General features: G+C 37.3%; 1 protein-coding gene across 1 annotated transcript; it reads left to right on the forward strand.

Moving 5' to 3' along the window:
• The first annotated feature begins 175 nt into the window (after nucleotides 1-175).
• On the forward strand, nucleotides 176-4793 carry LOC145568991 (cytochrome c oxidase assembly factor HCC1-like). Its single transcript, XM_081628366.1, has 7 exons — nucleotides 176-334; nucleotides 429-644; nucleotides 1331-1421; nucleotides 2425-2637; nucleotides 3415-3504; nucleotides 3786-3918; nucleotides 4507-4793. Exons 1-7 carry the CDS (start codon nucleotides 191-193, stop codon nucleotides 4613-4615), a joined length of 996 nt encoding a protein of 331 aa, XP_081484492.1. The 5' UTR covers nucleotides 176-190; the 3' UTR covers nucleotides 4616-4793.
• The last annotated feature ends 13508 nt before the right edge of the window (nucleotides 4794-18301 follow it).

Below are 18301 nucleotides of genomic sequence, written 5' to 3' on the forward strand. Positions count from 1 at the left end.
TCGATCCAATATATTTTGTTTTTGATTGATTTTACTTCCACAAAAGAAAAAAGTATTTCTTACAAAATGTCTTGTACTGTATAGTTGTATGAATGGTGAAATACAAACAGTATTACGGTGTACAATCTAAAACCCTCATATACAGTATTAGAAGCAGAAGAGTGGTGAAGGGGTTTAACACATCGCTCTAATGGCTGCTCTTTCCAGAAACTCTTCTCGAACTCTCCTTCGCTTCAGTCTTCATCAATGGCGGTCTTTCACTTCTACTTCTCCTGCACATCCATCTCATCTTCTTCCTTCTCTCTCCCACCGCTCTCTTCCATTCCTCAACACGGTTCTCTCTCTTCTTATCATTCCATCATTTCTAATTTTTTTTTTTCGATTTCCAATTTCAATTTTTCGTATTGATTTTGATTGTATTTGTGTAGGTTCGAGATCAGAAATTCAATACTTTCGGATTCTATGAAAGATTTTTCTGCACTGCTTCTTCATCACCTTCACCAAGTGGTGGCTCTTCCTCTTCTGCTGCTGCTGCTGCGAAGAACTCCGAAGCGAAGAATTCTTCGGGTGATAAAGCGAGTGATGGAGGTAACTCTCAAGGTTCACAACAATCTGGCGATGCTGGAAAATCTGTTCGGGGATCGGTAATTTCGATTCGTTATTTCATTTGATTGTGTTTTTAGTGATCTGGAAATTCTTCGTGAAATTCAATTGCTTGTATTGCGATTAATCTATTCTTTATATGTTAATTTGAGATGATTATTTTCGTTAAGAATGTTGGCGAATGTTCATGAATTTTGAGGGTATTGATGCTTGACAATTCTTGCCAGTCAAGTAGATGTGTTAGTTTTTGCTTTGATTTTAGAATGAGAGTAAATATGAATTTCGATTCATTCTAGACATTCGATAATGATTTTGAGTTTTAAAAACTCATCAAATCAGAAATTATCTTTACATATCATTGCTCAAGATTTGAGTTCATGAAGGAGGTTATCAGATTTATTTTAATGTCAACGAGTGTTTTTTAAGTATGTTATTAAAGATTATATTAGTGAATGATTGATCTTAGAGACGGTGATAAGGAAGTGTGAAGTTATATTTGGATGGAGCGATTAGTAATTAACACGAAATACTTAACGAGTTTTCCATTTTTATGCTTGAAAACTGATTTCAATTTTTAGCTTTGTTGTATTTGTATCACCGTACCAGGACATGTAAGCATGTTCTATGGGCTGTATTTTGTTTTGGAATTCCATGTAGAGTAACCGTTGCTTAATTATCTGGTCATTGCTGATTACTGATGGATGGATGTTATGTTGGTTATGTGCAGCCTGTTTCATGGATGAGCTTGTTTTTGTTACTTATTACGGGAGCTGGGATCATTTACTACTATGACAATGAAAAGAAGCGGCATATTGAAGGTAGACTACTATGGTGAGTTTTTATTTGAGTGTTTGGGCTAGCTAATAGAAGTGGAATATGACTATAATACTCTTAGGATGAATGTTCCAGATACAAATGACTAATTTGGCATGATTAAATTAGTGAAATGACTAATTTGGCATGATTAAATTAGTGAAATGCGGAGCTTTCAGATTGAGACAGAGAATTCTAAAGTCAGTAAAGTGTAGGTCAAATGGAATATCTTATTTTCGGAGTTCATATCAATGATATCAAATGGTCTAGATTTGTTTATAGTTTTACTTGTTATCTATATAATCATTTGTGAAAGGATAGGTCTACCAGGAATATATTAAGAGTGTCTTATCATGCATTTTTGGAGTTATTTCAGTGACATTTGCTAGATTGAAGGCCTCTGCTTATCATAATAAAACTGCTCATTTTACATTACAATGAAATGGGTGTTCCCTTTTGACCTTGACTTGTAAGGCCTCCAATTCAAGTTGTAGAAACTAGGAATATTATTTTTTTAAATGTAGGTTTAAGGCTGTGTACAGTTGACATGTTCATTTAGACTGGCAGAGCCCTTCTGCTTTGAGGATTGTGCTGCCCAGTCATTCTAGATACTAATTCAAATTCATACTAAATGCGAAATACTACCTCCGATTTTTTTTAGTTGCAACTTTGGGGTATTATTTGAGAGATATAAAATATTCCAAAGTTGCAACTAAAAAAATCAGAGGTAGTATTATTGATATCTTTTAAGTGTATTTTAAGTTTATCAAGTTTTCTCAAGACTGTTTTAAACAACCCATCAGTAAGTGTGGTTTGAGTTGCTGTACTGATGGTGTACTCCTTGCTTTTCTAACGTAAACAGATTTGTTTTGATTTTTTTGCCTAGTTGTGTAAAAGACTGAAATTATCTCTTTCCTTCCATTGAAAATTGGCCAATGTCTTCAGCCTATCTTTCTCTTCTTTAACAATATTCAAATCAATGAAATTCCTATTTTGACCTGCCTGCAGAAATAAGCAATGCGTCAAATGCGGTGAGACAGGGACCATCTGTTGGACAGGCAGCTATTGGGGGCCCATTCAACCTTGTCAATCATGAAGGGAAAAAGGTGACTGAAAGAGATTTTCTTGGTAAATGGACAGTGTTGTACTTTGGCTTTACTCATTGCCCAGATATTTGCCCCGATGAGCTCCAAAAACTAGCTTCTGCTGTTGATAAGATAAGTAAGTTGCTGCAGTTTTGTTGAACTAGTTTAATTAAATTGTGCATGCTAGCCTTTTTGATAAAAATTGCAACTGATATTAATGCAATGGAAGTGCTGCTGCCTTTTACCTTGATCTACTGTTTGGTAATATTGCTATTAGTTGCTATCAATACATGTTAGGTAAAAGAATGCTTGGAATTGTTAGAATTTATCATGCTTAGCAGTTATGCTTAAATGGAAGAATTACATGGTATGTATGCAGTGCTTATTGTTTCAATCTTTATATTTACAAATTGAAAAAAAAACTGGTTTTCCCCATGCCTGGACCCTTCTTCCTCTGTTTTGTTTTGTATTTGTGGGGTGTAGGGCAAAGGGGATGATTTTCGTGGTTCTGTGCAAGTATTGTAACTCTCGGTGTTTCTGCTTAAGTGGCTATCCAGAAATGGGGGAATCTCATAATGGGAATCTTCAATAGAATATGATACTTTATTCAAGATATGCTCCCTCCGCCTCTAATTACTCATCCCAACTTCTTGTTTAAATGCCTCTATATATATTTTATTATTATCTCCATTTTTTTTATGGTGAGTTTTTCTCTCTACATTTAAATTTTGGTTCCTCAAACTCACTCATTGACTTATTTTCTCCTGACTTTTTAACTGTTCTTAAAAATGCCCATTTTCTCATGGAGCAAATAATTTGAGACCAAGGGAGCCATGGTGTATTCCTGTATATGCTTAGACCACGAATTGAGTTTGTTTTTGGATTTGTGCCAACATATCTTGTTCTTGTGCAGAAGAAAAATCAGGAATTGAGATTGTGCCAGTTTTCATCTCTGTTGATCCTGAAAGAGACACTGTTGAACAAGTCAGTGAGTATGTGAAAGGTACAGATCAGAATTTTCTATCATTTTCCGGGCATATGTTTTTTTTAAGAGAAAGAAAAATAAATCTCTGGGTCTTCTTGATTTCATAGATAATATTATGCATTTGCAATAGCATGAGGTGTAAATTTTACTGTTGTTGTCGATGGCCCTGATTTCTGTGTTGCTCACACCACTTTCTCATCGTTCTAAATATGGCAATCGTTATTGCTTATTTAAACATACACGCATGGTAGTACCTTGTCTCATTTCTTACTTTTTTGTTTCACCTGTATTAATTGCAGAGTTCCACCCAAAATTGATTGGATTAACTGGTGATCCAGAAGAGATTCGGAAAGTTGCTCGTGCATACAGAGTGTATTACATGAAGACAACAGAGGAAGGCTCAGATTATCTTGTTGACCACTCTATAGTCATGTATGTATTACTTCCTTGCTTTAATGCATCTCTCTAGAGTCTAGGCTCACTTTTCTTCTTTTTGATTGATTCATCATAGGATAAGGGGGCATTTCCCAGTTTTATACTCATGTTTAAATTTAGGGATGTCAAGGATCCTAGCCGAGGCGAGTATTAGCCTATGCAAGCTAAGCTTGATAAAAAAAATGCACAAGCTTTAGATTGAGCCGAGCTCAATTGAGCTTTCAAATTGTTTATTCAAGCTTGGCTGGTTTAGATATTTGTTGTTTAAGCTCGTCTCACGAATAGCTTCTATAAATTTGAGCTGGAGCTGTTGGGCTCGAGCCAAGATATATCACAATTAAACTGAATTAGCTAGTCTGAATGGTAGTTGCCTTGGTAGCAACATGTCTCGGTGACGAAATATTACAGTATTAAGCATATCACAAAGTAAATTTCAGTTACCATTATGCCTAATTCTACTTCAAGTGCTTGTTCATCAATTGCATTCTAATTGAATGAAAATGGTAGGAATGCTGTTATATGATTTACATCAATCTTGATTTTCGTTGTTGCTATTAGCTATTAAGGCATTGTTGTATCTTGCAGGTACTTGATGAGCCCAGAAATGGAGTTTGTGAAATTCTTTGGAAAGAATAATGATGTTGATGGACTTACAAATGGTTTGATCAAAGAGATAAAGCAGTACAAGAAATAGGCAACTGAGGGAATTTATTCATTCGGCATATTAAAATTTACAAAATTTGAGGCATTTGTTCATCTCGGATAATATTCACTCTGCGGTCTGGAAAAAATTTACTGAATTTTTTGACGTGGAATCGGCATTATGCAACTTACCTTCAAAATCATAAAGTAGTTGTATGGCTTTTTAGCTTTGCACAAACTTTGACATGAAATGTAACTCCTTTCCGGCTTCCTGCCTCCAAATAAATCTTCCTTGTGGAGTTGTGGTACATAATAACAAATGTTGAGCAGGATAATTTCTGTTGGGTATGAATCTTGGTTACAAATTCAAATGTGATCCTAGGCAGTATGTTTCGTACAAGAATTGGGAATATCTTTGTTCCTAAAGAATCAAGTGTTTGTTTGATTCCTAGGAATTGATAGGATCCTAGGAAGTTGGTGTTTTTTTTTTTTTTTTTTTTTTAAAAAAAAAAAAAAAAAATTCGTATATTTACATTTCCTACAAAAACATGTTACAACAAGTTATCAGTCAATAATTTTCTAGGTATTTTGTGAGGAAAGTCTCTTTCCTTGTCTTTCATATAATACCTTCGGTTCTTATTACTTGCAACTTTTGCCATTTTGGATGGTTCACATTACTTGCAACCTTTTTTTTTCCTTTCCTTTATTAGTAAGTTTTTAGGGGTAATATTACCATTTTACCCTTACTTTTTTTTTTAATCAACTTACTTAAACTACTAACCTTAACTAATTAAACTAACCTATTGATTAATTAAAATAACCATTCCCACCAAAATTACCCCATCTCTTTAAATTCCCCATCACCTCAACCAACAGAATTGAATGCTTTCATTCAATTCATCAGATCAATATGGTTGAGCTCATTTATTCTGGAGATTTCTCCAGAATAAATCCCTCCCCCCAAACCCTAGTTCATCATTTCTCACTCCTCCCTCTCTGCCGAACCCCCCTCCTCTATCTCTCTCTCTCTCTTCAATTTCAGGGTTCTCACCTTTCTCCCTTCTTCATTTCTCTGTTTTCTCTAGTAAGAGTACCACCATGACAACCCCAAATGACAAAGATGCAGACCTTTTTTGCTATGAATCACTTGGTTCTAGTAGATCTAAGAGGAGATCTGAAACCACAACCTGTAAGCCACAACGTGAAACAGGAAACATGAAACTTGTTCGTCGGGCTTCTCTCATTGCTCAGAGGAGGATTCTTGGTGCTAAGCTTGCTGAATACATTAGCGACAAGGAAGAGAAGCCTAAGGAAGTGGTCCCTGAGGCTAAGGCTGATGATGAACCACCAAAAGAACAGGCTGTGGTGGTTTCTGGTGCGACTAATTATGGGGGTCCTGACGCTGTCGTTGCAGTTTCCGGTGGTGGATCTGAAACTGGGGACTCTAACCTAGTAGATCTAGAGGTTGGGGAAGTGGGTCAACCTTCTGAGTCCCCCAATAGCGGCGACGACCCTTCTTCTGGTGTGAAACGCATCTGATCTGGCCTCCCAGATGGAATGTCGCGTCGTGAGGTGATTGATGCTTATCTGTAAATCTACTACCCCCAGTTTAACGCTCCTCCTAACTGAATGTGCAGCGTAAATTCTAAAACCCTAATTTTTTTTAGTATTTTCGTATTGCGTATTTTGTGTTTTAGTTGTTGGAATGTGAGTTGGTTGCTGTGTATATTGAGTCCCTACACTTACAGAATTTGTCGCGGTATTTTACTGTTGGTTGATGTTTGTTGATTCCCGGTTGATTTCTGGTTTGTTGGAATTTGAGTTGTGTTTTGTGTGTTGTTGGTAAAATACAGAGCATCCCTGTTCGATTGTTATTTGTGTCTATGTTTGAACATCATAGGTTGTTGTTGTTTCTGTGGAAATGGAATACCTTGTGAATTGAGTCCCTGTTTTCATCAAAGGCATCACCTTGTGATTTTGTTTTTTATGTCTGAGATGCATTGAGTTCCTATTTCCATAAATGCATCACCTTGTTTGATTTCCATATGATGATGGGACTCAACTGATAGCTACTTGGGTGGTCTGGATGCTCCAGAAACCTCTGTTACAAGTTTCCGTTGAGGTACCAACACTCACTAAAGTTTTGACTGGAAAAAAAAACCCCAATTTGATGGAAATAGAGTTTAACAGTATTTTGCATTCTATTGCTTTCAAATGTGTTTGACTACTTAAAACAAGTAAGCTGGATTTAGTTAATGAGTGCCTAACAGTATAGACTTAATATTTACCAAAAGTACACATAACCAAGACATAATCACATTTAAAAAGTTAGTACAATATTAAATGGTTATGTGTGGCAATCTATGTTTCCCAAAAAACTTCTTGAATATGTTGATTTGCATCAGTCTGCATCTACTTCCATGTTGCCTTCCCCTTCAACTAGAATTGAAACAGAAATTGTGTCCAAATAGTGAACAACTTGTGCTATGAGTCCTCTGTCCACTTCTAACAAGTCTGGTAGAAGTCCTTGTCTGTCCAGGCTTCTCTTCTTCATGTGTGGGGGAGTGAAGTTGTTTCCACCTTGCTTCTCTAGAATTTTAATCATGCATGATTGTAGTGTGATCCATGTGTACTTGTTCAAAAGGGGATCAAACTCTTTAAAAGCTCTGTCAACTTAGATCATCTAGATTCTTTGGAAATGATTGGTATTGAAGTAACTGAATCACACTAAACAATCCTAAGTCTAACACATTGGTGTTTGGTGATTGTGCTGGTTGAAAAATGAATTGAATGTTGAAACCATTTGCTTGACATGTTGCTTGAAAAATCTGCATCCTTTGGAACTCGATGTTGCCTAGCATTATCCCATTGAATAATGATGTCTTTTGGTAGTTGTTGAGGCCACTTCTCATGAATTGTTGGGATTACATGTGTGAGTAACATGTCTCTAATTGCTTCTTTTGTCACAATCTGGACAGCTTTTGTCTCAAGAGTCCCTTTATCTCTGTTTTTGCTTTTCTTTTTGGCCATTTCATACTTAACAAAAGGAAATAGACCATATTTGCTATCATGCAACATGTACTTGTTTTCAATAAAAGGAAAAAGACCATATTTGGCCACTTCCCTATCATTCCCATGAAAATTGCTTTGATCTTGAACCTCCTTGACTGCTGTGCCCTATAGGGGTCTTCTTCTTTAGGGAGAAGGTAGAATGTTCTTGTTTATGGGTTTATGTAAAACCATTTCTCATCTATGTGTATCCATTGTTGCATATCAGTGAATGTTGGGTCCCCTTGTGCTGGTATTGGATTGATGTGACTAAAAACCCACTTAAGTCTTGACACTTTGTGGTTGTCAGTTAAAGCTGGGTGATTTGTGCTTGTATGTGTTCTAAGTCTGTCTTTTTTCCTTAGCCTATGTAAGTTGGATTTAGAAATGTGGAGTGCAGCAGCATATCCCCTCTCTGTAGTTCTCTTGTACAATGGAACAGATGTAAGAAACTCATCAGTGTATTCCCTAGGTTTTGGTCCTGTCCCGCCTAGTTTTTGGTTCTTACATCTATTGCAGTACCATCAGCTAGGGATCGTTTAATTACCTAGAACCACCTTGTTGTTGTAGATTTGTGCACTGAATATTTTCTTGCCAAGTTGGCTAAGAAGCCTCTTGACAGTGAGTCCCCCTCCATGTGCAACAAAATATCATCAACTATTGCTCTTTTCTCTTCAACATTCATCTCTCTGGTTGCTCTCCCATTATGTTGTGGTTGCTCATTTTGTGCATCATCATCTGCATCATAACTAGCATCTTCTTCGTGGTTTACTTGCTGTTGTTCCTCATCTGATTCATATCCACCAAGGAACTTCTTGTTGGATGAATTCTTCATCCATTGCTTGCTCTACATCATAAAGCTCACCCAAAAGTTCAGCTATGAACTCTGCCGTGAGTCCCTTGCCTTTTTTTTTAAGGTTGGCTTTTGGTGATGAAGTGGCGGCTGGTTTTTTTTAGACGGTCTTCAATGGAGCCTAATTTCAGTAATTAAAGATGCTGCATCTACTAACACAACTCTTAGGAATTAGGATTATGCTAATTTAGAATGATGTAATATGTAGGGCTGCCTTTTTTGAATTTAGTAACTTGTGATGTAACTAAACTTGAACTGTTGTTTTCCTCCCCCCTCCCCAATCCCCATTTAAACTGAATTCTGAAATTGGGGTTTAGGATGGGTGTCCTGCTTTTATAGAGGACCTTTTGTGTGAATGAAATGAACAGTACTTTGTTGGGGGAATTTGGTTTCGGATTTTAATTTTGGTGAAAAAAAGGGAGGGAAACAAAGTGGGTGAAAATTTTCCCACTTGTTTCAAAAGTCAGAAAAAAAAAGTGGGAACTTCCCACTTGAAAACAAAAGGCACATGTAATTTCTTAAAGTGAATAGGGGACCACAACAATTCCCTCCAATTTATCTCTCCTATTTACATACCCATACAATTCATTAACAACCCTTAAAAGTTTTGCCTAGGAGTCCGCAATACCCCCCAAAGTTGCAAGTAACAAGAACCGGAGGTAGCAGCTTTCATGTCAACCTAACAAGTGCATATTATTGTCGAGTGATCGAGTCACTGCCTCAACAAATTTTTCACATTTTTGCTTTTATTATACAATAGGAAAAATTACTTAGAGTAATTCAATCTTTGCTCGGTTCTCCCAAAATATTACCCCATCTTTTTATTATTCCATATTAATCCAACCTTTTGCCTCATCTTCCCAAATCAACCCTAGCAGGTCACCAAACCAGTATAATCGATTGACTATTAATGAAGATGGACAAAGAGCTTATTCACCTGATTTTCATTGATATGAACTTATCTGTACTTATTTGAACTTATTAGACCTTATTAAAAAATATTTTAGTTGTAATTTGTACTTGGATACCCCTTATCAGAACTTATTAAAACTGAACTGAACTTATCCGAACTTAACTGAATTTATTACACCTGAAATAAGTAAAAATAAAGTGAACAGAATAGACCCTAATAAAAATCCCATCTAATATGCAAGTCACAAACTCATAACATCTAACACTACATTTTGACAATGAAAACATGCAAGATCATTAAATACAATTTAATTCTCAATATGCTTAATTCTGCATGGATAGTGCCAAAAAAAAAAAAAAAATCAAGGGAGATTGTCTATCATAGAATTTTCATGTCTAACACCTCCTTGAATTCGCTTCGCAACCAACTTCGCTTGTGTTCTGCAAAGTCTAATCCATCAACATTATCTTTGTCACACAATATGTGTCTAAATCCTCCTATTAGTGGGGAACATCGAGGATCGAAAATAATCTTTTTAAGCATGGGAGCATGCTGGGTGATGCAAATGGCTAGCTCAACCATGGATGCATTTCCATCAAATCCAACAAACTCTACAACCTTAAGGTGCTCATGTGCACACATTTTATGATTATAATTCTGAGCATCATCATCACCTGACATTGCCACTCCTTCCTTTTTAGGAATAACCTGCAGCCCACTTGAAAATGTTAGCGGCTTCTTTAAATATTATATAGGTACTATACAAATAGGCGATACAATTTGATCGATACTCCCTCTGTTCCTATTTATGTGCCCCTTATTAATAGGAACCAAGGAACGAGTCAACTAGAGAAACAAAAGTCGTGGAAAGAAAAAACATTCTACACTTCATAAAAGGTAAACAAAACTAGCATGGGTTCAAGATCAACCCCAACCAACTTGATCCAGGCCTCCAACCCGATTTGGACCCAAATCAAGGAATTGAGATCGAACCATGGGCCAATCACCTCTACTTATACAAATAAAAAAATCACAACACTCCACCTTGAAAAGTATGAAAGATAATTATATTTAAACTCAAGTTTTGGTAAATAGAGAGAATTCACTACCTCGAACTTGAAGATGTGGATCAAAGGACATGCCTCAATTAATGAGGTCAAAACGAGAAAGTTGTCCTCCTCCAAATGCGAAAGTTTCCGGAATTTTACCTGCATACATAAGCCAAAAGAATACAAACATAATTAGGCAATTCAATGAATTTTTATTTTTTTTTGAAGAAAGGCAATTCAATGAACTTAGCAGCTTAGCTTGCATACAAAAATGAGTAAATTTAAATCTAAGTCATGCCTTTTTGTGTACAAGTAAGTATTAAGCAATGAACTCACCACCAAATCCCAATAAATTGAGAGTTTATGGAGTCGACATGAGAAATTTGAAAAGACATTCAAATTATGAAAGCAATATGAAGCATTAAAAGTCACATCCACAAGTGCTGGAACATTTGCATAATCCGCCTTGTATACCCCAAGCAATGCAAAAGAAGTCCGTTGCGAAGCAAAAACTTATATTGACTCAAAGGTGCATCGACTAAATTCCAAGCAATCTATATCTACTCCCTCCATTTTTAAATACTTGCTCCACTTTTTTTTATTTACGGCCATTTTTAAATACTTATTTATTTTTTTATTTGGAAATCTTTTACAATATTTAATTAATTTCTCTCACCTAGCAGATTCAACATAAATCAAATTTTATTAATTTTTATTCTTTCTCCTCCAATCCTCTCCACTACTTTTGTTTTTTTTTTACAATTTTTAATTCTTCCACCAATCTCAATACCTCCATATTTTATTACTTTCTATTAATATTTAATTTATCCGAAAATTCTCTCTAGAAATGAGCGCACACCAGCATCCCTCGAACTCCCCTGAAATGCTCGATCAGTTAACCCGATCAAACAAAAAGCCAAAAAGAAAGATTACGCAATACATGTTTAATCATGGAACTGATTCAATTCCTCAATATGCTGCTATGGAAATTGAAAATGAAAATGGGCTGCAAAATCAACCAATTTTTCAGCCAAACCCTAACCCTAATGCAGGGGTGATGCATCCCCCACCACCTATCAATGGAGCAACACCCAAATCTTTTAGGGACCTCCTGAGAGATACCCAATTGGCGGCTCAAGCAGACATAGATAATCATATAGACATTGAAGAGGATGATGTCTCGGATGATGATGAAGCCCCTGAAGGTATTGAGGTAATGACAGGTGCCCTGTTATTTTACTCACAAAGGAAGAGAAGCGTGCTATGCGCAAACCGTGGAAAAACACTCTAATTATTAGAATGTTTGATGGTAGTCTTGGCTATATGGGACTGATGAAGCGTCTCAAGCGCAAATGGCAGCTCAAAGGAGAATTGATATTAACGGATATTGGATGCAAATACTTTATAGCTAGGTTTAATAATGTGGATGATTATAATTATGTTCTTACTCAGGGTCCATGGCTTATTGATGATAAGTATCTCACGATAAGAAAATGGACTCCAAATTTTTTCCCTGAGGAAGCTTCAATTAGTGTGTTAACTGTGTGGGTGAGAATTTCGAATTTATCGGTTGAATATTTTGATAAGGAATTTTTCAAGAAAATTGGAGCTAAAATTGGTAAAGTTATAAGAGTTGATAAGTCCACTGCTTATGCTGAGAGAGGTCAGTTTACCAGATTGAGTGTTGAGATTGACCTTTCGAAGCCTTTGTTATCAAAATTCTGGCTTAAAGGGAAAATCTGGAGAGTACAGTATGAAGGGATCAAGATGTTATGCTATAAGTGTGGGAAGCTTGGTCATATTGAAGATCAATGTGCATCAAAAGTTCCTACTGATAATATGATGATTGATAATGTTAATAGTCAATTAGAGTGTGTTCAAGTTCAACGCAAGGAAGCTCTGCCTAAGCCTGTGGAAACTGACGATTATGGTGATTGGATGTTGGTTAAAAAACCAGGTCGACGAAGAAATTCGAGAACAGAGAAAGGTGGACAGAATCAAGCAAAAGATGCGCAAGGAGTAACTAAGGAAATAAATCAATCTCTCCCAAGGAACCAAACTAAACCAAGCACTAATATTGAGGGAAGAAATAATAGTTTTGATATTCTTGCGGATCAAGGTGATAATGATAATATTTCCTCAAAAGATTCTCAAGAAAATAATATTTTATCGAATGCTATTAATTTGGGAACAGGGGATACTCGAAAAGATTTGAATATATCAAATGTTGCCTATGTTAGCTCGAATATTCCTACGGTTAGCCTTGGTGAACAATCCCAGGGCATATTTGGCAAGTCACCAAACGCTGCTCCCTTTAATTATGGGAAGTCTAGTCAAGAAGTTCGAATTGGAGGGAAGCAGCATTATAAGAAGAAGGATATGTCAAAGGTTAATAAATCAGTTACCAAAAATAATGAGCCACTTGCCTCAATAACAAACGTGATTGAACCAAAAGATTTATCTCAATCTTCTTTTGGAAAAGATAAGCCTGGGAAAGAAAACGCTAATATTGAGCAGCCAGAAAAATTGACACAGAAGCACAAAGAAGCTAACAACGAGGCCTCAAACATTGAATCACACAATGCAATCTCACAGGAACTCACACACGTTTCCTCCTCCCTCGGATGTCATCCAATTAATGATCCCGATGGAGAAAATACTTTGTGTAGGACAACCAATGGAGATTCCATATATGGGCATAGCCGACCCCCTGACAAATGTGTTGGAAGTGAGGATGGAATCTTGGATGGAGCCAATCCCAGAACCGATGGAGTTGGTGGTCACACTGAGGATTCCCAATGAAATAAGCCGTTTGATGAGAATCATCTCTGAAGCATATGTAAGTTCTTTACCTCATATCCCTGTTTTAATGGAAGATACAATTCCGAACTTAGCTCCAAACTCTCTACCTATTTCTTGTATGGTCTGGAATGTACAAGGGGCGGGTAGTCGTGCTTTTATTAGTGCTTTAAAAGAAGTAGTTAGGAAATATAAGCCTAATGTGTTAGCTCTCGTTGAAACTCACATGGGAGGGCAACAAGCAGAACGAATTTCTGGTATTCTAGGATACTTGGGTCACACTAGAGTGGATGCACAAGGGTTTAGTGGAGGGATTTGGATTTATTGGAAACCCGATCTTGTCACGGTTGAACCTATTATGCAACATAATCAACATATCACTATGAATATTAGGCGAATTGGAGGGGACCCTTGGTATTTTACAGCAGTGTATGCAAGCCCGGATTCTGTGAAACGTAGTGATTTATGGAAGGAACTCAAAGACTTTGCCGCAACTCACAACCAGCCTTGGTTAGTAGCCGGTGATTTTAATGATACTAGATTCACTCATGAGCTTAGTTCTAGTTGCCCTGAAACTTCTAGACGTACAACTCGGTTTAATGAATGGGTGGAGGAAATGGATTTTTTGGAGGTGGAGTTTAGTGGGCCGAAACATACTTGGTCTCGAGGGAATTCAGTGGATACATGGACTAGTGCAAGATTGGACAGGGCGCTGTGTAACAGCGAGTGGAGTCTCAGATTTCCGAATGCAGGGGCAAAGAACTTACCAGCTATAGCGTCTGACCATTGCCCCATATTAATCTCACCGAATGGCTTTGCACCAATCTCATCGATTAATAAACCGTTTAAATTCCAAGCAGCTTGGCTAACACATGATGAATTCCGTGGATTTATTGAGAAAAAATGGGAGAAAAATAGTCCTTTGGTTCCCTTGTTAAAAAAAGTGGGTGAGGATTTACAAGAGTGGAATAAGGAGATTTTTCATAATATTTTTAAGAAGAAAAGGACTTTACTTGCTCGAATTGGTGGTGTTCTGAAATGTTTGGCACAACAAAAATCCCGGGACCTTATTAAACTCGAAGCAAAGCTCAGGAAAGAATTGGATGAGGTTCTTGAACAGGAAGAGTTGTTATGGTATCAAAAATCAAGAGTTGAATGGATTCGTGATGGAGACCGAAATACTTCGTATTTTCATCTTAGTACTATTGCTAGGAGATGGAGAAATAATATTCATGCAATTAAGGATAGTGTGGATGGTGTTTGGTTATACGAAAAGGAGCAAATTCAACAGCATATTATGGCTTATTTTCAGAATTTATTTGCTGAAGAAAATGATACTATTCTCGGCCCTCTTCCAATGGATATTTTCCCAGAGTTTACCGCAAGAGATTGGGATTTGTTATCTCGACCATTCGCTAGATGTGAAATAGAGAAAGCCGTTTTTGAGATGGGAGCAATGAAGGCTCCCGGGCCAGATGGATTCCAAGCTTTGTTCTTTCAAAAACATTGGGATTTGGTAGCGGAGAATGTTTACAAAGTGGCTCTTGATGCGTTAAACGGTAAAGGGCTTTCGGAAAATTTAAATGAGACCTTTATTGTGCTTATTCCAAAAATTGATCATCCAGAACTTGCGACTCAATTTCGACCAATTAGCCTTTGTAATGTGGCCTATAAAATTATTACAAAGGCTATAGTAAATAGGATTAAACCTATGATGCCACATTTAACCTCTTGCACTCAAACAAGCTTTGTTCCGGGGAGACAGATTACGGATAATATAGTCATCGTTCAGGAAGTCATCCATACCATGAGGAATAAAAGGGGAGGAAAGGGTCTAATGGCAATTAAAATAGACTTTGAGAAAGCCTATGATAGGCTTAGGTGGGATTTTATCCGTGATACTCTGTATGAGATTCGATTCCCACCCCTTCTGATTGATCTTATTATGGAATGTATCACTACTTCTTCTCTGCGGGTGCTTTGGAATGGTGAACCATCACAAGCATTTAGACCGGGCCGTGGAATTCGACAAGGGGATCCTCTGTCTCCGTATATTTTTGTGTTATGCATGGAGAGATTAAACCAGCTTATTGAAGAATCAATCATTCAGAATCTATGGAAACCCATCTATGCTAGTAGAAATGGGCCGAAGCTCTCGAATTTGTGTTTTGCTGATGACATCATTTTATTTGCGGAAGCAACAGTTGAGCAAGCAATGGTGGTTCAAGAATGCTTGGCTCGTTTTTGTAGTGCCTCCGGGCAAAAGGTAAGCTACCCCAAATCACGTACATATTTTTCTCAAAATATGCGCACGGAAGATATCATTCCAATCTGTCATGCCTTGGGTATTGATGAAACTGAAGACTTGGGTACCTATCTTGGAATGCCTACTTTAACAAGTAGGGTGACCCGGGATACCTTTGCATATTTGTGTGAGAAAATTGATCGGAGACTTGCAGGATGGAAATCTAAATATGTGTCTCTAGCGGGTAGAATCACCTTGGCTAAATCTACTCTAACCACTATGAGTTCATATGCAATGCAAACGACAAAAATTCCCAGGTCAATCTGTGATAAAATTGATAAGAAGACTAGGAGATTTATATGGGGAGGGGATGAAGAGCATCGTAAAATTCATCTTATTTCTTGGGATTGTCTCCAAAAACCCAAAGAACAAGGGGGTTTAGGACTTAGATCCGCAAGACAACTAAATGCGGCTTTCCTCACCAAGCTAGGATGGAGGGTATTAACTGAGCCGAATGCACTTTGGGCTCGTGTCCTAAGAGCAAAATATTGTAAAGGTCGATGTGATATTGACATGTTTGAGGCTAAGGCGAATATGTCTAATGTGTGGAAGGGCATTTCGGATAATGCTAAATACATTAGTGAGGGGTCGAGGGTGGCTGTGAATAATGGTGCTACTACACTCTTTTGGGATCACAATTGGGCAATGCCGAGTCCCCTAAGAGCTGCTGCAATTGTAGATATCCCTGAGCAACTTGATGGTGCTACGGTGGAAGAAATGTGGGATGTTGAGATTGGGTGGAAGTGGGAGTCTTTTGCAGATTTGTTACCAGCAAATGTACTGAGACTAATTGAAGCACATGCTCTCAGGAATGATCCAACAGTGGGTGACTTACTGTATTGGGGAAGTGGTGTTAAAGGCAAGTTCACGATCAAATCAACAATGAAAATTATCAAGAAGGATGATGACATAGGTGATGATGGATCGTGGAAACTCATATGGAAATTGAGAGTGCAACAACGAGCAAAAGTGTTCCTTTGGTTAGCTATGCACGACAGAATAATGACACAGGCTAATCGAGTTAAACGCAATTTAACCAACAGCCCCTGGTGCTTGAATTGCCACAATTATGAGGAGACCACACTTCATGCCTTGCGTGATTGCAGAGCTGCTCGTGAAGTGTGGAGGCAGGTTAGTGGTCCTGCTGCAGCCCCGAGTTTTTTCAATGGGAATTTACAGCAATGGATAGCAAGGAATATTAAAATTCAGAGCCATAGTGATCTCTCCCCTGAAATTTGGCCAACTTACTTCACCATTACTATATGGTGGATATGGAAGTGGCGAAACAATGTGGTGTTTAATCAAACCCAGGAGACTCCAATTGATATTAATCAATTCTTGATTGCTAGATTTGAAGAGGTATGGCGCATTCTTGGGGATGATATGCATAGCAATGCGAGGGAGAATAATGCACGTACAGAGTCTTATATTAAATGGATAGCACCACCTGTGGGTTGGCTAGCATTAAATACAGATGGAGCTGCCAGAGGAGCGCCAGGACCAGCAGGTGGGGGTGGGCTAATTCGTGATTCGACTAGAAAAATGTTGTTTGCATTCTCGATGAAGTTAGGAGATTGCAATGCTTTCATGGCTGAACTGAGAGCAATCGAACATGGATTGGAGCTAGCTAAGCGCATGAGGGCAGCCAGAATCCAAGTTCAATTGGATAGTCAGGTGGTAGTTGATGCTCTGAATAATGAAGATAATCACCGAGGCCAAGGGGTACACATAATAAGAAGATGCAAGCAGCTCATTGAGGATTCAAATTGGCAGGTGCAAGTGAGGCATATTTATCGTGAAGCGAATAGAGCAGCGGATTGGCTAGCCAACCAGGGTGTCGTCCAGAACAACAATACAGAGTTGATTCAATTCCCGCCTACTGAGTTAGGCCGTATTCTGCATGATGACATCGTTGGGGTGGCTTTGCCACGTTTAATTATTGTTTAGTTTGTTTTAGTTTCTTTTTTTTCCCGGGGCTTAGCCCCTCTTTTGCATCAAAAAAAAAAAAAAAAAAAATTATTACTTTCTCCACTTTATCCTAAAACTCCACATATGAAAAAATAGAACAAGTATTTAAAAACGGAGAGGGTAATAATGATTATTGAATTTTTGTATTAAATAATACTTACAGTAAGATTGGCACTATCAATCTATCCAAGTTTATCACCAGTGGCCAAGAAAATTAAGCACAGCCCATGACCTTTGATAGAAAACTTAATGAATATATTGTTTGTGATTTTTTTCTTGCATTTTTTTTTCATTTTTAAAAAGGCAGTAACTTGCATTGTGAGGTTGTAGATTTTTTTTTTTTTTTTCGATAAGGAGGTTGTAAATTAACTCGATGTAGTTTGAAAATAATGATGCGGTAATCCAAAACTACAAGGGATGTACTTATCCATTGAGAATGATCTTAATAGTTAATACAAACTATTTTGGTAGGTTAGTAATTGACTAATTGCATAATTAAAGATAGGTTAGTCATAAAATCATTAAATGATGGCACTTAAGATCTGTTCTCTTCAGCTTAATTTCAGTTTAGTTCAGCTCTAATCAGTTCAGTTTAGTTTAGCTCCAATTAGTTCAGTTTAGTTCCTAATTTCCTTCTCTCATAAACAATTCATTTCAACTTCATTCAGTTCAGTTAAGTTCACTTCAGCTCCAATCAGTTGTTTTCAGTAAATCAAGACAAGCTTTTAGTGTAATAAAAAAAAATAACAATACAAAAGCACTTGATAAACATATGCAATTTAACTTTATAAATCCAAGGTATT

The sequence above is a fragment of the Chenopodium album genome, chromosome 11, assembly GCF_948465745.1.
Source record: "Chenopodium album chromosome 11, dcCheAlbu1.1, whole genome shotgun sequence".
Classification (NCBI taxonomy): Eukaryota; Viridiplantae; Streptophyta; class Magnoliopsida; order Caryophyllales; family Amaranthaceae; genus Chenopodium; species Chenopodium album.

Coding starts and splice junctions, on each gene's coding strand:
- LOC145568991 (XM_081628366.1), top strand. CDS start 191: ATGGCTGCTCTTTCCAGAAACTCTTCTCGAACTCTCCTTCGCTTCAGT. Junction 1,422..2,424: donor AAAGAAGCGGCATATTGAAG/GTAGACTACTAT, acceptor ACCTGCCTGCAG/AAATAAGCAATGCGTCAAAT. Junction 3,919..4,506: donor GTTGACCACTCTATAGTCAT/GTATGTATTACT, acceptor TGTATCTTGCAG/GTACTTGATGAGCCCAGAAA.